The 16,048-nt window shown below is 41.6% G+C and overlaps 1 protein-coding gene across 2 annotated transcripts in view; it reads left to right on the forward strand.

The window, feature by feature from the left end:
• The first annotated feature begins 4,392 nt into the window (after positions 1 to 4,392).
• LOC101154978 (integrin beta-1) overlaps positions 4,393 to 16,048 on the forward strand; it is a 29,764-nt gene continuing 18,108 nt past the window's right edge. Inside the window, exons 1-3 of one of the 2 annotated variants that reach the window (XM_004078555.5) lie at positions 4,393 to 4,817; positions 13,414 to 13,474; positions 15,312 to 15,397. In XM_004078555.5, the coding sequence (XP_004078603.1) occupies positions 13,414 to 13,474; positions 15,312 to 15,397 (147 nt within the window). In that variant the 5' untranslated portion in view covers positions 4,393 to 4,817. Of the gene's footprint in view, positions 4,818 to 4,909; positions 5,117 to 13,413; positions 13,475 to 15,311; positions 15,398 to 16,048 lie in introns of those variants that run through there. The other variant, XM_011485950.4, reaches the window with a different exon arrangement.

Below are 16,048 nucleotides of genomic sequence, written 5' to 3' on the forward strand. Positions count from 1 at the left end.
TCCATATGCAACTTTTAAGAAGACAGAAAGGATACTTATTGGTCTGTAGTTCATTACAACTTCTTAATGTCCTGAATTATAACTTGGAGTTACGACAGCAGATTTTAGTGTGGTATTGAAAGGTGCATTCTGCAAATGAGTATTGATTATATAATGATTATATATTGATTATATATTTTCAGAAATATTGTATCAAGTCCATGGATATCCTTTGCTTTAAAGTTTGCTAGAGATGTGATAACTTCCTTTACTGTGTGTACATTTATAGGTTTAAGAGTACATGAGTTCTCAGTAATCGTGGTACTGTGGTTGGACATGATCCCCATCAGCAACTGTCGGATTTTGGGCTTTTATTTTAGGAACTGCACCAAGAAGTTGACTCCTAAAAGAAGGTCAAACGTGACCCACGTTTCCTGTTTGCTACTCATTTGCGTTTAACCCTGTAACCCCACGACATTGAAGAATTGACAGACAATCACAACTTTTTGGGATTAAGATGTTTTTTAAACCCTTTTAAATAAAGAAACATACAATGTCATTTATAATGAGATATAGATAGTATCAGTTATGATAGGTTGGGTTATTTAGTAAGTTTTTGCACTAAACAATATTAGTTCAAGATGCAAAAATATTGACATGAGAGTTCGGGGAAAAACCACCTCATTTACTCACTGTCTCCAATTTGATTCACACATATTTACCGTAACTTACTGTAACTGCATTATAAAGAAAATTTATCAACAAATTTGGAATTCTTTCAATGCAGCAAGTCGTCAGTTTAAACATTAACTAACAATGGAAGAAGTATTCTCACCATGAAGTTTAGAAAATTAGAAAAATGTTTTCCTGCCTCTGGTGGGATGACAGGGCAGAAAACATGGACCAGGTTATAAACAGTGGGTTTTTAAACGGTCTACACCATTGAAAATCAATCGTTCGACCTTTAAAGTGTATAATAATGTTCAGTCTCCACAAACAGAAACCCCAAAGCGGAACTTTGACTGTTTGTGGATTTCTGAGTATTCCTCTAAAACCCTGCACCAGCCTTTCCCAATCCACCTAAACGAGCGGGTGCTCACGAGCTGACGTAGTCCGGTGAGAACAGCCCCTTCCAGGAAGAATCTGTGCTGCCAGCACCGCCCCCAGGCTAACACACACCCCCATTTTCTCAGCAGAGATAGCAGTGTTTGGCAAGAACGCTTTCCTTTATTACGCACAATATGCACATCCATTTTTGAAAACGTTTGTTTTGGTGGGTGAGATGCAGATACGCTGCCGAGACCGGTTCTAGGTTGACGTCATGAAATGGTCAGTACCCACACAGAGCGAAAGGCGGTGCCTCAGAGATCAAGGCATCTTACTTCCAATAAGTAATATTTAATAAAAAAAGTTGTTCTTTTGTGTGCCAAAGGTGTTATCATATACATGGATATTGTTTACTTTAAAAGGACTAAAAACAGCATGTTACAGGCCCGTGAAGGAAAGTTTGGATCATACTAGTGACATAGAAGTCTCAGAAATGTGTGTATCAAATATGATATGAAGGGTTATATAGGACAGCTTTGATCAAGTAGTTATGACTAATTAAACATTTTTATATAGACTTTGGACAAATTTCTGGCTCCAACACATTTTGGCTCACGTAATGGCTAGAATTTGACTTTAGGGTCACATCCCAGAATCAGATAGACCCAGCTGATAACTGAGGCTCACATCCACCCTCAGTAACACATGTCTGAAACACTAAAAAGTGGTCCAGATTTAGGCCAATTACCCACAACTTCCTCTACAGAGATCCTGCTCACAGTCTTTGTTTAAGACCAGTAGGGTCTTTTATAATGGGTCAGACGGTGTAACATCAGCCAGATGTATCAGTAAACCTGAATTATTACGATCTGAAGCCAATATTCAGGATTTCTCATCACCAAAGCACTCAGTGCAGCTGCCTGGGCTTCCTGTGGAAGTTTTGTCTCTGCTGGGCCTTTCCTGCCTCACTGTGAGTTTGTGGACAAGATAAGGCAATCTGTATGCAGACAACAACACTGTCCAAGTGTGCAAAGAGCAGCTCTCCTGTGGCCTTGACCTGCTAAAGTTCTTAACATCTTTGTTGTATTTTGATCAAATTCCTGTTTGTTGGAGCCCCTCCCTGTGTGCTGCCTCACTGCTTCACAATCCCACTGCTGTGGTGTGGCTGCAAAACTTACAATAGCTGTAGTGGGTTGGTTGCACGTGTGAGGATGCAATCCGACTCGCCCATGGTTGGAGGAGAACTGCTCCCTAGTGTCATAATGCAAGTTCCAGAAAGATTTGTGATTTCAGGTCAGTCTGCAGACTCCCAGTACTCAAGACCCCTCCAGATTTAGATCTGTCACCTTGTCAGTGGAGCATTTGGCTCAAAAGCTGTTGTTAAAGAGAGAACGATGTTCTTCATGTGAATGAACAGATTTAGTCAGAAGTTGTCCTTATTAGAGTTTTCTTTGTATGAATGAATGTTGAAAATATTACGGCAAACAAAGTCCCTGTATTTAAATGTAGAAAAGAAAGTTTTGCAGAAATTTGATTGTGTCTGGAAAAAGTCTTAAAAGATGGGCAATGGCTCAGGTTGTTGAGCCTCCGCCAGGTCAGCCAATGATCAAAGGGTCGGCGGTTCGATCCCCGCTCACCCTAGTGAACTGTCGCTGTGTCCTTGGGCAAGACACTTCACCCTTCCTGCCTCCAGTGTGGCTCCTCTGGAGTGTGAATGTGTATGAATGTCCTGGTGATGGTCAGAGGAACTGGCAGCTGCCCCAGGACAGCTGTGGCTACATCAGCAGCTACCATCACCAAGTGTGAATGGACACATTTTAAGCACTTTGAGCATCTGGAAAAGCGCAGATAAATCCAATCCATTATCATTTCCTTAAATATCATGCTAAACTATTGGCATCTAAATTGTTTGTTTATCTGTAAAATATTGATTTTTTGTAAAAGATTTAGGGGAGAAAAGAGCAGAGCAGAGCTGAGGCAGGGAATCAAGCAGGCTAAATGCAGGTACAGACAATGTGTAGAGGAGCTTTGTGCTAATAACAACCCGCGGGAGATGTGGAGAGGCCTCAGAACCATCACAGACCACAGCAGCAACACGCAGAACACCTTCAACACCTTCTTTGCACGCTTTGACACTCCTGGCAGCAGAGACACTGGTCATCTCTGACAGTCCCAGCCTCTCGTCCTGCAGCTTCATCAGGTGCGCTCTACTCTGAGGAGGACTGACACCAGGAAAGCAGCAGGACCTGTCCCACCTGGAGCACACCAACACGCACGTCAGGATGCTGTGTGTAGACCTCAGCTCAGCCTTTCACACTGTGATCCTGGATAAGCTGTCGCTGAAGCTTCACAACATGGGACTGCCTACCTCTGTGTGCCTCTGGATCAGGGGCGTTCTCACCAACAGGCCTCAAGTGGTGAGAATCAGGACTCAACATCCTCCACATTGATCCTGAGCACAGGAACACCACAGGGGTGTGTCCTCAGCCCCGCCCTCTTCACTCTGTTCACACATGACTGCTCCACTTTTCATCCCCAAACATGGTTGTGAAGTTTGCTGATGACACCACTGTAGTGGGTCTCATATCCAACAACGATGAGGCCCACTACACAGAGGAGGTCCAGCACCTAACAGGATGGTGTGCTGACAACAACTTCATCCTGAACACCTCCAAGACCAAGGAGGTCATTGTGGACTGCAGAAGGTTCAGGAAGGCGGTACCCCCCCCTCATTCAGAGGAGGTGGAGGGTGTGGACCACATCAAGTTCCGGGGATCCACATCACATCCGACTTCACCTGGTCGCTGCACTCATCCCACCTGGTGATGAAGGCTCAACAGAACAGGAAGCTGAAAAGGACTGGACTCTCATCTCAACTTCTGGGGAACTTCTACAGAGAGAGCCTCCTCTGTCTGAGTGCCACGGTGGGGTACGGGAGCTATCTCTCTTTTTTTGAAATCACAAATCCCTTTAAATTAGAGGATGACACTTCCTCCACCCAAAATGTTACCAAATTAAAACAACACGCCCAAAAAAAAGATGTGGCTTCACAAAACTCAGTTAATAAATACTCTGTAAAGTTTCATGTTTCTGTCACCTACTGTGGGACCCGCCCCCCCCCCATATTTTTTTAATTCCTTTTTTGTGTGGGGGAGGGGGGCTTTTTGATGCACATCTTGTCTCAGGCGGTTGTCACGTTTTTTAATTTGAAATCCTGCAATTTCAAAATCATTTGCATACTGAATAAAACATATATTTAAAGGTGATTCTTTGATTGCTTAGTACTTGAGGTTGATACCAGTCAACAGGGTGTAAACGTTGGTTTTTAAGTGCCAGAAATTCTGCTGATTGATAGTCATGAAAAGTCTGTGAGAAGTTTTCACCACATCCTGAGGTGAACGCGGGTTCATCTGCAGTGTGTGTTTGTTCCCCAACCCCGTGCGGGCCGCGGTCGTTCTTGTGTGGGCGGGGTCTGAATGAAAAAAGGCAGGGGGCTGTTAAAAAAAAGCAGTAAAACGACAAGGCTCAGGAACAGCAGCGTTTAGAGCCGCAACGTGTTCCTGGGCTCTTGGATACAGACACACCTGTCTAAACGACGTCTGAAATCGGTAATGTTACGTCCGGACGTTCTCTGATCGGAAAAGAAAGGCGTTTATATAATATATCTGGACGATAAACAAAGCGAACCCTGAAAGCCTTTTTGTGTTAGAGTTAGATTTCCGTTTGAAGAAGACTCTTTGGACTTATGTCAGTCGGAACGCCTTAAAACATCAGCGAGGTGTCAGTTTAAGGTAAGCTATTTTCTTTTCTTGGTCACATTATCCAGTCGGGCATGGCGAGGACGACTAAACATGGACCCGAAGCAACAAAAGAAAAGCGGCTCGAAGGAAGGAATGCTGGTCCTCAGGCTAAACTCAGGGTGTGGATTAGCTAGTTTAGTTAGCCATTCAGAAACGCTCTACTTCTTTAGACGGCATCGGGAGGATGATAAAAAGAAGATTGTTGTCACTTCTAACATTTGCCCTAAAATAAACCACTCTATATAACGTATTATTGGGGCTTTTGTAGGGAAAGTTTGCTAAAGTAGCTGGTAAGGATGACCTATTCTCTGTCTTGACAGCCGCTTATTGCAGCTGTTTTTGTTCCAATAAAGCTTATTTCCCTTAGTATATGTGTTTATTTAAAACTGTCATTGCAGTTAATACTGAGTTTGGATCGTTTTTAGAGGATCTGCGTCGAAGTTTTCACGTCTATTCGAAATAAAAAGCGAACTTTGTCAGTCTTGCTGTTAGCTTCTTGAGTCCTAATTGTAGTCTAAAATGAACATATGTTCTAAAGTCATCTGTGTACTTTTATATCTTTTATATCTTCTCTGTTTTGGAAAGCTGAAGCATAACACAATTGTAGACCCTCAGAACGTCTGGATCAGGAGAAAATGCGGTTATTTACAAAAGAAAAGCCAACTAAGTCCCTACTTCCCAGCTTAAACGTTTACTAAGACAGCTTGTGGTGAAGGACTCAGTAACTGGACATGTTGGAGAAGCTCCTCTGGTTAACCAGAAGGATCCAGACTGCCTTGTTGGGCCTTGTCTGCTGCAGGGCCAGCTTGGACTTGCCTGAATCATGAACTTCCTGTGCAGTCAGAAGTTGCTGCTGGAGGCTTTAGTTTTTTAGTTTGAAGGAAGCTTGCCTGGTTTGGGTTTAGATGACGTTCTAGCTGCAGGGTGTAAATAAAGGTGATCTGGTTCAGTTTAGCAGTGTGGCTCTGCTTGGGCATGCTGTTATGATGACATAGCAACCGCCTCTCACTGAGCCTCAAACGCTCATTTGTTTGGATCTTATGAAGGACAGATCCAGATCCCATCCATCCACCAGGCCTGCTAATTGCAGAGCAGAGCCCGGCTGCAGCTGGCTGACTCACTTCCTGTAGTTGCATTGTCTGAGCAAGCACTGCTGGGAGAAAGGCGAGGAGTATCCGGGACAGTCTGAGGGGTCGTTCTGCATTACTCAACATGGCGTTGTCGCCCTTCATTTGTCAGATGTGAGTCACGGATGAAGGGCAGAGACATTGGGGGCTGTTGTCTGTGTTTAAAGACGTGGGTTGTTTCTATCTCCACTGATGATCACAGAGACGCTTTTAGACTCACTCATTGTTTTTCCAAGAAGAACTGTCTGAGTATTTCCCACCAAACAAAGAAATACATGTACCATTCAATACAATTCTGTTACATATCCTTTTTTTTTATCAATTTTTATCTGAAACCAAATGTTTTTGGTCAAATTTTCATATAAACAATCATTTGAGCTAATATCAGTTGGCCTTTTTAATAATAAAGTAGGGATTTCTTACATCAAAGGTACTTTTTTGCTATTAAAACAAACCTTAACAAAAAATTCTTTTGAGAGAAAATCCTTTCCTGGATTTGAGGAATCAGTGATACATTTGAACAGTTTTTTGCTTTAATCTAATGTTTTTTTGTGTGGATGGAACTGTTACTGTAAAGTGCCTTGGATCTTCCAAGAAGATGGTGAAGTGCTATCTATATAAACATATGCTATCTACCATTGCAGAGTTTGAGTAGTATTTTGGGCTGGGTGGGTTGTAACGTGGGTTGTATACGTCAGGTAAATGTTTAATTGCTTTATCTTACGGAGTAATGAGTATATAAAACTGTTCATTTAGTCAGCACTGTATGTTAAGGTCTACTGAGCGTTAGCATTAGCCGTCCTATGGGAAATTCCATTATACGTTAGCATCAAGCTAGCAAACTTTGGCTTTTCTGCTGTTAGGAAAGGGATAACAAATCCATCTCTTTTTATTGGATGGATTATTGATATATTAAGCTTGGATCAATTTAGATCCGGTAATCGGGCCTAATCGTAGTCAACACTTTAAAAAAAAGCTTCTTTAAAAAAGTGCAAGCCTGAACCAAAGTGGAAGAAAATTGGAGAAAATAGATGACCAGGTTTTTTCTTTCTTTCATAACATTTACAAGTGTACCAGCCTTTTGTTGTTTTTATATCCTGTTTGTTGCTCAAGATGATGTAGTTTGACAATACTTTGAAAATAACTTACAACCTAGTAGGGAAATTGGGATAAACAAAAATCCCCTTCTTTAAGTTTTCAATCACATCCCTTATGTGTGACCTGAAGAAACTCTGAAGTCAGGTTTTAAAGACTGCTAAATAATAAATGTCCTAGTTTTCCTGACAGAGTATGTAGTTAAAGTGGAATGCATGATCTCATGTGTGACCAGCTGTGAGCGTTGTGGTTTTCTCCATGTGGTGATTAGAAACCCAAACTGGACCTCTGGTTGTTCCGACAGCTGTAAATCTGTATTTAATGATTGCCAGGCTTCACTTGAACATGTTATTAGCATGTAACATGAGAATGTGGATTTGTGGGATTTCCCAGAGGCCCTTAAATGATCAAAACCAGACAGTGTGTGCCAGTTTTCTCAGTGCTGGTTTGTCTCTCCACTTTTTGGCATCAAAAAAAATGTTTCTTACTCTTTATTTTTACTTTGTTGTAAGAGTGTCAGAATGCATCATGAAGCAACAAGATTTCTGTTGCTCTAAACTGAGTCTGTTTTCATTGAAATCTTGTCAGAGAAACTAAATGGAGTTTGTCGGATCCTTTTGTCACTGTCAGACCTCTCCGAGTGACAGAGGTGGAGTTTTATGTGGGGGCGGGTTTCCTTTGAAAACGCTGCATTGGCAGTCAAAGCCTGGCTGCTCTTCCTGAACGATCACTGAGCTGAAAAGCAGCACTTGAGTGCAGCCTAATGAAGGAAATGGGCAGACTTGTGTTGATTTAGTGGCTTTAGGGATCCAAAAAGTGGACTCAGCCGCAGATGTGATGAGTGAAGGAGGAAGGACACTCGCTTCTTATGGGAACAATCAGAGGAAAAGCTGATTTTTGGGAGAAGAGCACCACGGGTTTAGTTTTTGTGGGTTTGGGCGTTAGACTTCTATTTGAAGAAGTTGTTGGGTTTTCAGGCAAACGGAAAACTTTCCCACAGATTAGGACAAACATCCCTGACAGTAACTTGCTTTTTACAGTTCATACTCTCCTTGAAGTATTCTCACTATTCCTGACATGGCTTTAGAGTCCATCCCCACATTTTTCCTTTTTCCTCACATGACTGTGTTGCAATCCTTTATAGAGCTCTGGCTTGGTCACAGCTTTGTGTGTTCTAGGTGACACATTAACTGAATGCAGAGGGTTCCTGTTGTTTGAACGTTTAAAAAGTCTGGTGTGAATGAGCTGCAGCCTGTTTCTCAGTTAATCCTCTTAGCCAAAAATAGGATTTTCATTTCTTCTCATCGATTCTGCTGAATTGAATTTCCCCCAAAAAGATGATAGAATCCAACAGTTTCTTGGTCCAAAACAGTCACCTTCTTCTTCACTCTAAGGTTTAAATACTCCACACATCCATTATTTAGCTGAAGAGTGCATTAGCCATGCAGACACTTCATTCTTTCAGCAGCACTAATTTTCTGGAAGTGTAGTGTGATGCTAATGTTAGCGTTGTTGTTATTGTAGATGCTCTTCTACTATAATGTAATAGCTTCTGTCATCATGACACTTGTAATATTTGATGTCATGGATGGTTTCTTCATGCAGCAGTGCATCTAAAAAAACAAGGTAGATATGACAGCAAAAAGGGGCTTTCCATGTTACATAACACGCCTTTACAATAAGGGTTGTTAAAATCCACGTACATCCTCTAAACAGACACGTTTGTGTTGTTTTCCCTTTGGTCGGTTGTGCGTTTGCGATCTATGTGAAGGTGTGTGGTGTTTCTCTGAAAGACTGAACAAGTCAGTAAACCCACGCCCTCATTCAGTGAGTAAGATCAAAGGTAACAAATGAATAATACAGAAGGAACGGCATGAAGGACGCTAAGCTTTTAGGAACCATCAAACCTTTCATTTTCATCAGCTTCATGCAATACTTTTTATATTAAGAACAAAAACAAACTTGTGGGTGTCAGTAAGAGGTAGAAGTTTTGTGGAAGTGAGATCAGTTTGCTTCTGTTTTCTTAGAAAAATAGTGAGCCAACCAAATCATGAAGCATGCATGGTCTTCTTTTTCCTTCAAAAACTGATGTGTCCCTATAGAATGGTGCCATGGTCTACCAGGCATTGATAAACACAGACACCGCTCCATGTAGCGATCAGACCATAACATTAGCTGGTAGCTCCTCCCACACGCAGCCGCACTGTCAGGCTTTAAAGAACATAATTTCTAAGAGGCGGGGTGTTGCACCCCCCCAACAACAGGTTAGATGACAGAGCCCGGTCCATTAAGCGTTTACGGAGCTTCAGTACATAGAACTCCAACAGCCACACGGCCTATCGTAGTCCGCTATTACAGTGTTTTTCAACCAGTGTGCCGCGGCACACTAGTGTGCCGTGGGAGATGGTCAAGTGTGCCGTGGAAAATTGCCCTCATTAATTGATCTAAAAACATTTCCCATCTCCAGGAAATCAGCTCTTTGTTCATCCAAACAGGTCCTGATAAAACACTGAGTAGTTAGGAATATGAAAGATCATAAAATACTTTTTTCTTTGTGTTTATATGATTCTATTAAAGACATTTTGATAAGAATGACGGTAACGCGAAATAGCTGCAGCTATAACTGTGTAAGGGAAAGTCCCGCAGCTTTTACTGTCTCCACGACTCCACCAATCATTCTTGAAGGCTTAACCACATGTTATCAGTCTGACCAATCAGAAGTGTTTAAAGTCTTCAATTCCTTGTTCCAATTTAGCTCATAAGTCTCTCAGTTCTAACAGAAATACCAGCTAAAGCTCGTCTTTAGCGGTGTAGCTTTCCACAGAATCCGGTATCAGACCGTGGAACAAGTAAACAAAACCATGAAGCTCAGAGACGCGAGTCTTTCTGCCGTTTTGTGGCAGTTTTCACACTACATCTCCCATGATGCATTGGCTTAAAGGTACAGCGCCTCAGCGTACAATGAGTCGTCCTTGTTACATGTCTTGAAACCACAACGAACATACAGTTTGTATGTAACTTAAGTTTTATTACATCTTTTAGAAAAAACATCTGCAACTTCCTGCTTTTTCTGCCACAATTATCACAAATTGTGGCAGGGGGGGAGGGGGGGCTGTAGATCAAAACAGACTATGAGTTTCTGCTTTTTTTTTTTTTTTGGGATGCTGGTGTGCCGCAGGATTTTTGTCAAGGTTAAAGTGTGCCGTGGCTCAAAAAAGGTTGAAAAACACTGCACTATTAGATATTCATGGGGGGGGGGGGACGCCGAACCAACCCTAAAACTGCCCAAATTATGCCCAAAGCCATTTTTACCCGCAAATTTGGAACCAAAACCGCGTAATTGGGCGGAAAACCGACCAATCTGGCAACACTGCTGCTAGCTTCTCTTGTAGCAATAACGTGCTCCCTCCACAGCTCACTGTGACGTTACTTTCTGTTAGGCAGTTAGCCGCTCAGCCCAGTGGAAATTTCAGAATAAAAGCACTTCCATTGCCGCTTTACTTCTGTTGTGAGGTAAGTTATTGTGTTGTGTTGTGAGTTAATGTGTTGTGTTGTGACCCTTCTGGGCCACCGTAATAACATGCTTGGGTATCGAAAATCTACATTTCAGCTGTTTACAGAAAAATACTAAGAAACTAGCTTTGTTTCGTTTCTGTTGCTGGAATTCCAATTGTGGACATGTCAGCAAATGAACTTATTCAAGCAGAAGAAAAAGTCTCCAAAGATACAGATCCTTTTGAGTTGGAGCAGCAGTGAAGACTTTCAAACCAGTGCTGATGTTGAAATGGTTTCTAAGAAAGCCTAGCTTAAAGAGGCAGCTTTTTCAGCCTGTAAAACTTGCATTTTTTTCTGTCTTATCTCATTTGATTCCTGTGAATGGCACTTTGAAGTTATAACAGATGTAGCACAGGACGGGAAAACACTTGAATGTAATTTACATATTAGAGAACTTTTATTCTTTCCAGAAGATTGTCTTCAAAATCGAACCAGGAGGTTCATTTTTGACCAGAACCCTGCAGCCCTTTTTTATTTTTTGAAGCTAATCTATTATTTCAGTCTTTGCATTTCTTTTTAGGGTCTGCTTTACATGGTATATAGTCAAATGTTATGTCACTCCTCCTGGAAGGCCGTCACTGCAGAGTCAGAGCTGCAGTTTGCTCAGTAACGTAACTGATGCTGCCGGTCCTCTTCACAGATGCAGTACAAGTCAACGCTTCTTTGTTGTGTTTAAATATGTGTTTAAAGAAAGCTGATTTTCTTAGGAAAACATGTGAAGATGACACCAAATAAGTCAGGTTACTGTAGGAAGTCTGTGTCTTCTGAGCGCATGCAGAAGACGTAAATTTAACAGAACTTGGATGAAAAGCAATTTGTTTCTTTGTCACAATGTTGGAGATAATTTCCTTTATGTTATTGAATATTCACATGCTTTTTAATTGCACAAAGAATTATTTAAAGATAGGATTTAGTAAGCAGTAAAATAATAATACACATCTAAACTCACATGATCACAATATAGTAGCTACTGTCTGTTTCTCATAGCAATTCAGTGTCTGTACCTAAACTGATGGCAACATGAACATTGGAGCTGCCCTTTAGCTACACTTTACAGGAAGTGACTAGTTTGTCTGAGCACTGATGAACAGGAAATATCTACATTAAAATGTCTATACTTTCTATAGCTGATCAAACACAGACTGCATATTTAGCATGGAGACAGTCCAGAGACCTTATCCAATCGGCTGTCAACCCATCTGGACTATTTCTTTTGTCTGTCCCAGATTTTGGCTGTTATTTTGAGAAAGAATCAGAAAAGTGTGAAACAAGTTGATGTAATGCTGACCGACTCCTGTCCATGAACTCATCTATTTTTGATTACTGGCAAACAAATGAGTTGAGTTTAACTTATGATTGTGGTTACAGTTTTGTGAAATACCCATTGATTTGTTAAATTACATTCTAAAAGCTGCATGGTTGGCCCAGATGAGCTGTTTCCACATAGATGAGTTTTAAGCTGTTTTTTGTGCATCTGTTTATGGATTTGCTGAATATGCTGAATCAATTTCTTTAAACCCAACCCTTTTTCTGACATTTAGTACAGAGCATGTGGACACACAACCTTATTTGTGTGAAGTTTTGAATGTCCACTAATAATTTGGGGATGTTCAACGTTTTACCTAAAAGCTTTAGTCACAGCTGCCCTTACGGGTGGATCCGGCTGTCTGCAGGTTGAAAACTGGTAAACCTGTACAGGAGATATGGAGGTCATAGACCTCTCAGTGAGCCTGTAAAGTAAAAATGTTCATGCACATTTTTCTGTAAGCGACCGATCATACCGAACATTAAAAACAACACGAAGAGTATGTTAGGGTGAAGTAGGCGAAACGTAGGCGAGTCAAATCTGTTCCTTCCTCTTTTCAACCTCCCCTTCGCAGTACCCGTCCCGGTTACTGATGTGGAGAACACATTTGGGACTTTAACTTTAATATTAATATTAGATAGGGAATGCAGCAATGTGCCACCTTCAGTTCCCCTGCACCTGTGCACGCCGGACGGGGCAGATCAGGACCCTTGAGCAGTGCACTCCTGGACTGTTGTGACATCACAACGGCTCATTCATTCAGACCCAGCGTTTTTGCGACAGTTTGATTTTCAGCTGTTTAAAAGGAGAAATACTCAGAAATGCAAAAAGGATTTCTTATTACATTTATTCTCTTTCGTAAGAAAAATGCCACACGGACATGTCAAAATCTCAAAAAAAGAGGATTTTCATAGAACGGGGACTGTGTGAATGAAATAAATGTGTCTTTTGTGGGTTTTTGTCGCATGTCTTCTGTCTTCCCCATCCTGTCTTTGCTGTGTTGAGGTAATGAACCTGTCCCAGCACAGACGTCCAACTCTGAGCAGACAGCAAACGTGTTGTTTCAGAGCTGATGCTGCTCAGTGAACAGTTTTTCCTTATTTGGACAAAATAGGGCTTTATTCTGGCTGCTGCTTTCCTAACGGTAACAGACGGATTCCATTTTATTGCAAAATATGAAGATAGGTGCTGAGAATGGAAATGGCATGTCTGCACATGTTTTCCTCTTTGAAGCATCAAGAGTCAGATCAGTGAAGAGCTGCTTTAAATGCTCACTGCGTGTTCACACCTTGTAGATCTGCTAAGAGTAACTAAAAAAAAGATGTCCTAGCACACCACACTCATGCACACATATGTACACTTTCCGGTTTTGTATGGGGATGGGGAACCTCAAAGTTCTCTGTCTGCGTTTGAAAAGTTAAACTCTTATTAGGAGTTTTATAGCTTTTAAGAAAGATTCGATCGTTTTAGTTTACACTCACTAAATATATTTTTCTTGTTGTAGATGGATGTGCGGCTTCTTTTAATAGCAACAGTGGTCCTTGGTGGCAGCACGGCTCAGCAAGGTAAGAAGCTGAAACAAAATAAATGTCAAACAAATTTACATTTAGCCTGATTTATCCTGTTAAACTGTGACTAATCCATGCTAATCCAGCAAGCTTTCCTCTGAACTATTCTTGCTTTAATCCTTGATCCTGACATTGATTGCTCTACGCCTGACTTACTATCATTTGGGGCCTCATTTATAAAACTTTGCGTAGGATTTGCGTCAGAAGTGGCGTACGGATGAAACATAGGACGTGCGTACGCACAGAAATATTCGGATTCATAAAACCGAGCGCACGCACATCCCACGGATTTTTCCCTTAACAAACCCCAATCAATTCTAAATGCAGCGCAGCTTTTGCGGCTTCATGACACGCCCATAGTTGCCCATAAATAGTCCGTGAAACGCCCACAAATGAATATTCATTGATTGCGAAATCATGGCAAACACCGAGAGGAAATCAAAAAAACGTAACTTCACTCAATGTGAAGTAGAAGTTAATGTTGGCGAGGTGGAAAAGAGGAGAAAAGTGTTGTTTGGAGGGCACAGTGTGGGCATTGCTAATGCCAAAAAGGCACGTGAGTGGCAAACGGTGGCAGACGCCGTAAATGCTGCAGCCTCACAACCTCGGACCGTGGCCGAAATAAAAAAGAAATGGTCGGACATCAAAGTCGAGGTGAAAAAACTTCTAGCGCTCCATCGGGAGGAGGGGGGGGGCACCGGAGCGCCAGATGCACCGGGTGACACGCGTAGTTCCTCCGAGTGCTCCTCTGTAACGCCGGGCCCAAAAGCCCGCAGAGGTCCAACAGGACGGCTCGAGGAAGTCGGAACCGGCTCATAAGCCACTCGTCCTCGTTTGCCAGCAAGTCTTCTTGCTGTCTAAAGATTGTGCGTCATTACGCATTGTGATGGGGCATTTTATTTCCATCCATTTAGTTACATCTGACAAGCTACAGATGTCGGTAATAATCGACGTGGAAATGGGAAATTGATCAGCGCAAATGTAATTTCTTGTTGCTTTCTGAATGGTTGAGACATACGCCATACATTGTTTTATCAAAAATAAAACAAACTGAAGGCATATGCATGAATACCATAATTCTGTAGCTAATGAAGAAATGTTTTACTATGAACACAACTTTCCCCAGTGGACAATTAATATGTCCGTCTGTCTGTCCGTCTGTCTGTCCATCTGTCTGTCTAATTGCACCTATATCTGCTCCGCCAGACGGACACATTAACGAGAATATAAGTTTTGTACATTATTTCGTTCTGTTAACTATATTATTTATGAGGATGAATTGCACAACATGCCAATATTGCAGAACATATTTCACTTTTCTTTCTGCAAATAAGTGTTCATTTGAATTTCTGTTGTAATTTTCGTTTGACTTTTTTGTTTGTTTCACTGCTGATCGATCAAACGGGTGTTGGTGTAGCTTTTAATTGTCAGACTTGCTTTGTGAAGTCTTCATGTTATTTATGAGAGGCAGTATTGTCATTTTCACTTTCACGTGTTTCTTCCATCTGCCGACGGTGTCGCCGTTTCTCATTTCACCCGTTTTTGTGCGTACGCCCGGGTCAGAGCTTGCGTAAAGGACCGCACATTTTCCCGTCAAGTTTGCTTTTTATAAATCTCAACTATTGCGTAGAGAGTGGCGTACGCCTTCTTTTGTGCGTACGCAACGTTTATAAATGAGGCCCCTGGAGTTTGTCTTCCATGAGTTGTCATTTGCTCAAGCATCCACCTCCATGACTCGTGTCTTTTTGAGCTGACAGGATTGGTGTTTGTGCAACCCAAAGCTGCTTTGAGTGGGTGAATGTGATTTTCTGTTTCCTTCTGTGATCTTCTTCAGATGGAAGCATGTGCATCAAGGCCAATGCGCAGTCCTGTGGGGAATGCATCCAGGTCTCTGAGACATGTGGATGGTGCACAGACGAAGTAAGACAAATCTGTTGATTTGATTCATTTAGAATAAAGTAAAACAAGGTTTCTGCTTTGCATCAGTGTTCTGTGATTGTTTGAACAACCGGGGGAACATCACAGGAAACAGCCACAGCTTATGAAATAAAACGTGTCTGATGATGGCAAGACATCTTATCTAAAAGTTTGTAACTGTTATTTTAGTCACAATTTCATGAATTCTGTCTAAACGTATAGCAGCATACTTAGTAGACTGTACATGCCTTGACCTAACTGACAGCTTTGTCATTTTAAACCTTTTGGCTGCTTCTTGTCATTTTGGAGGTTATTCAGTTAACTCCAAAGTCCATGTGGTTGAATTAAGCCACTGCACCTTCAGAGCTGGTTTCTATTTTAGCAATTTAACCATCTATTTAACCAAGACTTCATTTTGAAATCCACAGATGAATTTTTTCAAGTAGTCTTCTCCAATCCCTTCTTTAGTACTTCCTCAGCGCTTAGCCTCTTTCGTCCTTTGGATAAACAGCAAAAGGTTCTGTGGAATCACACTGATGCACTGTCATTTATTCAGATATTTACAGTCTAGATTCTGGTAGTCCCCAACCTTTTTCAGGCCACAGACCTATAATGCCATCAGTACTTCCATGGACTGATCTGAACAAGGCTGAA

This window comes from Oryzias latipes, chromosome 17 (assembly GCF_053564925.1).
Source record: "Oryzias latipes strain Hd-rR chromosome 17, Olatipes_Hd-rR_3.1".
Classification (NCBI taxonomy): domain Eukaryota; kingdom Metazoa; phylum Chordata; class Actinopteri; order Beloniformes; family Adrianichthyidae; genus Oryzias; species Oryzias latipes.